This window comes from Myotis davidii, unplaced genomic scaffold, assembly GCF_000327345.1.
Source record: "Myotis davidii unplaced genomic scaffold, ASM32734v1 scaffold363, whole genome shotgun sequence".
Classification (NCBI taxonomy): Eukaryota; Metazoa; Chordata; class Mammalia; order Chiroptera; family Vespertilionidae; genus Myotis; species Myotis davidii.
In genome coordinates, this window is record NW_006294069.1 from 663,930 (window position 1) to 668,497 (window position 4,568).

The 4,568-nt window shown below is 56.5% G+C and overlaps 1 protein-coding gene across 1 annotated transcript; it reads left to right on the forward strand.

Annotated features, from left to right (window-relative positions):
• Positions 1–1,173: 1,173 nt before the first annotated feature.
• On the forward strand, positions 1,174–4,045 carry TRAF4 (TNF receptor associated factor 4). The gene is made up of 6 exons (XM_006779482.2): positions 1,174–1,309; positions 1,855–1,959; positions 2,026–2,187; positions 2,277–2,438; positions 2,516–2,671; positions 2,938–4,045. Exons 1-6 carry the CDS (start codon positions 1,202–1,204, stop codon positions 3,568–3,570), a joined length of 1,326 nt encoding a protein of 441 aa, XP_006779545.2. The 5' UTR covers positions 1,174–1,201; the 3' UTR covers positions 3,571–4,045.
• Positions 4,046–4,568: the final 523 nt, after the last annotated feature.

Here is a 4,568-nt window from a genome sequence, read left to right on the forward strand (position 1 = left end):
TCTGATTCCTGCCTGCCTCCCACATGACTTACATCTGCCAGAAATGCCATGCCCGAGGGCCTTCAGTCCTGCTGGGTGAGCCCTTGCTCTGTCTAGGCCATGCCAGGCGTAACTGGTCCTGGCTGGGGTCAGCAAGGTCTTACTGGCGGAAGGAGGCATGCTAACAGGTTCCCTGAGTGCCAGCAGCCTGCTGGGGATGGGTGGAGGAGAGGGCGGGCAGCGGGCAGGATCAGCAGGCTTCAGATTGCATGCAGTGCCATGAGCAGAGTCTTGGTGCTTGCCTGGACAGTTTTTCTCGTCCTAGCCCCGCTTCTGTGTGCCGTACCGTAAAACAGAACCTGTCAGAGCTGTGGACTCAGACAAACATAGCCAGGTGCTGCCTCAGCTGTAGCTTCTGTTCTTTCATCTGCAAAACGGGATATTCAGCCCCTTCTCAGAGACGAGTGGTGCAGAGTGGTTGGGAGTGTAAACACAGTGCCTTGGAGGGAGCCTTTCCTCCTCTTTGCTTTAGGAGACACACCCTCAGTAGAGGGAGGGAAGGGATGGGGTAAAGTGGCCCCAGGCTGACCTTTGCCCATGGTTCTTGGCTGGGCACCCTCATATGGGTTGGGAAGCTTTGGCACTTAATCTCCGCCTATCCCTGTTCACCTTGCTCCCCGCCCCCCCACCCCCCCTAGTCAGCTTTCAGCCCAGCCAGTGAAAACTAACTTGGGGGGAGGGGATGGCTGGGCAGCCTGTTCTTTCCCAGTCCAGCTGCCATCCTGGGGGAGGGGTGCCAGCTGCCACCTGTTGGCCAAATGCTGTCTGAGGCAGCTGTCTCCGCCTCCACTGGGCCAGAACTCTCCTTCCCAGGACAAGAGCTGGGATTTTCTGGGGTCCTGGGGAAGCCGGTACCCTAAGGACTCTGCTTCCCCTCAGGTGGGGCTGCCTCAGAACCGGTCTGGTGAGGGCAAGAGGCTGCCCTCATTAAGCGGGTGAGGCCTGGCGTTCTCCCTTCCCGTAGCGTGGAGTCTTTTTTTTAAACACACAATTCTTTTTTTTCTTTTTAAAAAATATGTTTTATTGATTTTAGAGAGAGGAAGGGAGACTAGAGAGGTAGAAACATCCATGAGAGAGAATCATTGATTGGCTGCCTACTGCATGCCCCGTACTGGCATGTACATTGGGGGAATCGAACCGGTTCCATGGTTGACGCTCAACTATGGAGCCACACAGGGCTATAGTGTGGAGTCTTGACCCTGTCTCCTCTCCTTTCAGTGAAGGAGTCTTCAAATGCCCTGAGGACCAGCTTCCTCTGGACTATGCCAAGGTGGGTCCACAGAGCCAGGCAGAGGCTCTTGCCCTTGGTGGAGGTTGGCAGCCAGTAGGCTCAGGGCCAGTGTCAACCTAGTACTTCCGAATCATGTGCCCCCACAAAGGTGGCCTGTTCCCTCCCACCAGGCCAGTTTGCAAATGAGGCCTGTATTTGCCCCGGAGGGCAGGCACAATGCCCAGCTTGTGGGGGTACACAGAGCTGCTCTGTGCCACAAGAAGTGCTCCCCTCCCCTCTGGATGGCTGGCCAGACCTATGGCTGAGGGCCAGGACCCCTCCACCAGAGGGAAGGAGGCAGGGGGTTTGAGGGCTGCTTGCAACTAAGCAGGCTGATGGTCATGTGCAGGCATATTGGGGACCCTGGGACCCAGCAATAGAGCAGATACTCTCTTACCCTATTGCCGGGCACAGGGGGGAGTAAAGCCTGGGAGAGACTGGCTGGTTCTAAGGTAGAGCGAGCCTAGCTGGGGGTGGAGGAGGCAGGAAGTGGGGACTTGTAGCAGGCTCTGACCCTGACCTGTTTCCCCCATTCCCGCCCCCAGATCTACCCGGACCCAGAGCTGGAGGTACAGGTATTGGGCCTGCCTATCCGCTGCATCCACAGTGAAGAGGGCTGCCGCTGGAGTGGGCCACTTCGTCACCTACAGGTGAGGCTCTGATGGGGTGGGACTGCCCCTCTCTTGGCAGGCACTAACCACAGCTCTTCCTGCCAGGGCCACCTGAATACCTGCAGCTTCAATGTAGTCCCCTGCCCCAATCGCTGCCCCACCAAGCTGAGCCGCCGAGATCTGCCTGCACACTTGCAACACGACTGCCCTAAGCGGCGCCTCAAGTGCGAGTTTTGTGGCTGTGACTTCAGTGGAGAGGCCTTTGAGGTGGGTGGGGCCTGGCTGAGGGTAGAGAGGGAGTGGGGCACCTGGTAGCCCGGGGACCCCTTAACTCAGCCCCGCTGACATTTCCACAGAGCCACGAGGGCGTGTGTCCCCAAGAGAGTGTGTACTGTGAGAACAAGTGTGGTGCCCGCATGATGCGGCGGCTGCTGGCCCAGCATGCCACCTCTGAGTGCCCCAAGCGCACCCAGCCTTGCACCTATTGCACCAAGGAGTTCGTCTTTGACACCATCCAGGTGAGGCCCTTCCTGAACTGGGCTGTAGGGCAGGTAGCAGGGAGTCAGACTACTGACCACTGTCTCTGCCACCCTAGAGCCACCAGTACCAGTGCCCGAGGTTGCCTGTGCCCTGCCCCAACCAGTGTGGCGTGGGCACCGTGGCTCGGGAGGACCTGCCAGGCCACCTGAAGGACAGCTGTAGCACTGCCCTGGTGCTGTGTCCGTTCAAAGACTCCGGCTGCAAGCACAGGGTGAGACGCCCCTCCTTCCTGTCAGTCCCCTTCTTGATCCGTGAAGCCTGGCGTAGACTCGGGCCTGAGCCCCTTGGTGGTCCCTGCTCTGCTGCTCTCAAGCTTTCAGCCCTTCCCCCTGCTGGCCAGCTTCATCCTCCTCATGCCCTCAACCTTAATCAGAACGGAGTGCCTGCCACCCTGTGCCCATTCCTCCCCTCTACCCTGGGCCTGCCCGTACTGATAACTCTCCTTCCTTCCCCCATGGCCTGGGGCTTTGCCAACAGTGCCCTAAGCTGGCAATGGCGCGGCATGTGGAGGAGAGTGTGAAGCCCCATCTGGCCATGATGTGTGCCCTGGTGAGCCGTCAGCGGCAGGAGCTTCAGGAGCTGCGGCGAGAGCTGGAGGAGCTGTCGGTGGGCAGTGATGGTGTGCTCATCTGGAAGATTGGCAGCTATGGGCGCCGGCTACAGGAGGCCAAAGCCAAGCCCAACCTTGAGTGCTTCAGCCCAGCCTTCTACACACATAAGTATGGCTACAAGCTGCAGGTGTCCGCATTCCTCAATGGCAATGGCAGTGGTGAAGGCACACATCTCTCGCTGTACATTCGCGTGCTGCCAGGTGCCTTTGACAATCTCCTTGAGTGGCCCTTTGCCCGCCGCGTCACCTTCTCCCTGCTGGATCAGAGCGACCCTGGGCTGGCTAAGCCGCAGCATGTCACTGAGACCTTTCACCCTGACCCAAACTGGAAGAATTTCCAAAAACCAGGCACTTGGCGGGGCTCCCTGGATGAGAGTTCTTTGGGTTTTGGTTACCCCAAATTCATCTCCCACCAGGATATCCGCAAGCGAAACTATGTGCGGGATGACGCAGTCTTCATCCGTGCCTCAGTTGAATTGCCACGAAAGATCCTCAGCTGAGCACAGGCAGGGCTCCAGGACAAAGGGGGGGTGGAACATGACCTCTGTCAGGCACTGGCTGAACCTGGAGAGGGGGCAGGACCCCCTTTCAGCTGCTCTGCAGCCTCGGTTCTGTTACCCTATTTCCCCTTCCCCCTTCCTTACCACCCTCAGGTGCCTCCTATTGGTGCTTCAGCCCTGGCCGAGCAGGTCTTGGGGTCATCAAGGGCTTGGAAACAAGTGATCCCAGGGCTTGTCTCCTCTCCTGGGCAGGGCAGACATGCCTTGGTGCCAGCCACATTCTACCTGGACTGAGGTGCCTGCTGGTGCTATGTCCCAAGAGCCATAGGGGGGAGGGAGAGTTGGGTAGTTAAAGAATCTGTCTTGGGATCTGATTTCTCTTCCCTCTGTGTCTTCTGGTTATTTATTTACTTAGTGCCAGGAGGGCACAGCAGGGAGCCCTGATTTTTAATAAATCTTGAATTGTATTTATTAATTTGGTTCCAGTCTGACTCATCTGGGTTGATTAGGGCCCTGGAAGGCTGGGCCCAACTGTGAAAGCAAAGACCAGTCAGACTGGCTGCTCCTTTGCCCCCAGGATCAGCTGCCCTGACGGGTCTCCCTCTGGTGGACGACAGGGGAAGTGCACCAGGCTTTGTGTGGAAGAGATGCCTGCTGCTGCCCTCTGGTGGTGATTACTTTCATATGGCAGACACTGTACATGCATTATTTTATTTAATACCATCAAGTGAAATATAGTTTTTATCAACATAATATAACCTATTTTAGTAGGATGTATTGAAGATTTAATGAGAGAGATAAAGCATATTCCTAGCACAAAATAAGTGCTTGATGAATGTTAACTCCAAAGCCCAGCCCACATCCAGAGACAAAGCTGAGCAAAGGGGCCTTGGGGTGTACACAGTGCTCGGATTTTCTCATCCATACTCATTTGCTTTTCATATACTCCTCGGTGGGTGCCTATGATTATGCACATTTAACATGAAATAGGAACAGAA

Excerpts from the sequence above, each read along its gene's own strand:
- TRAF4 (XM_006779482.2), top strand. The coding sequence starts at position 1,202 with ATGGAGCCACACAGGGCTATAGTGTGGAGTCTTGACCCTGTCTCCTCT. Across the intron at positions 1,310-1,854 it reads TTCCTCTGGACTATGCCAAG|ATCTACCCGGACCCAGAGCT; the intron begins GTGGGTCCACAG and ends TCCCGCCCCCAG. Across the intron at positions 2,672-2,937 it reads ACTCCGGCTGCAAGCACAGG|TGCCCTAAGCTGGCAATGGC; the intron begins GTGAGACGCCCC and ends CTTTGCCAACAG.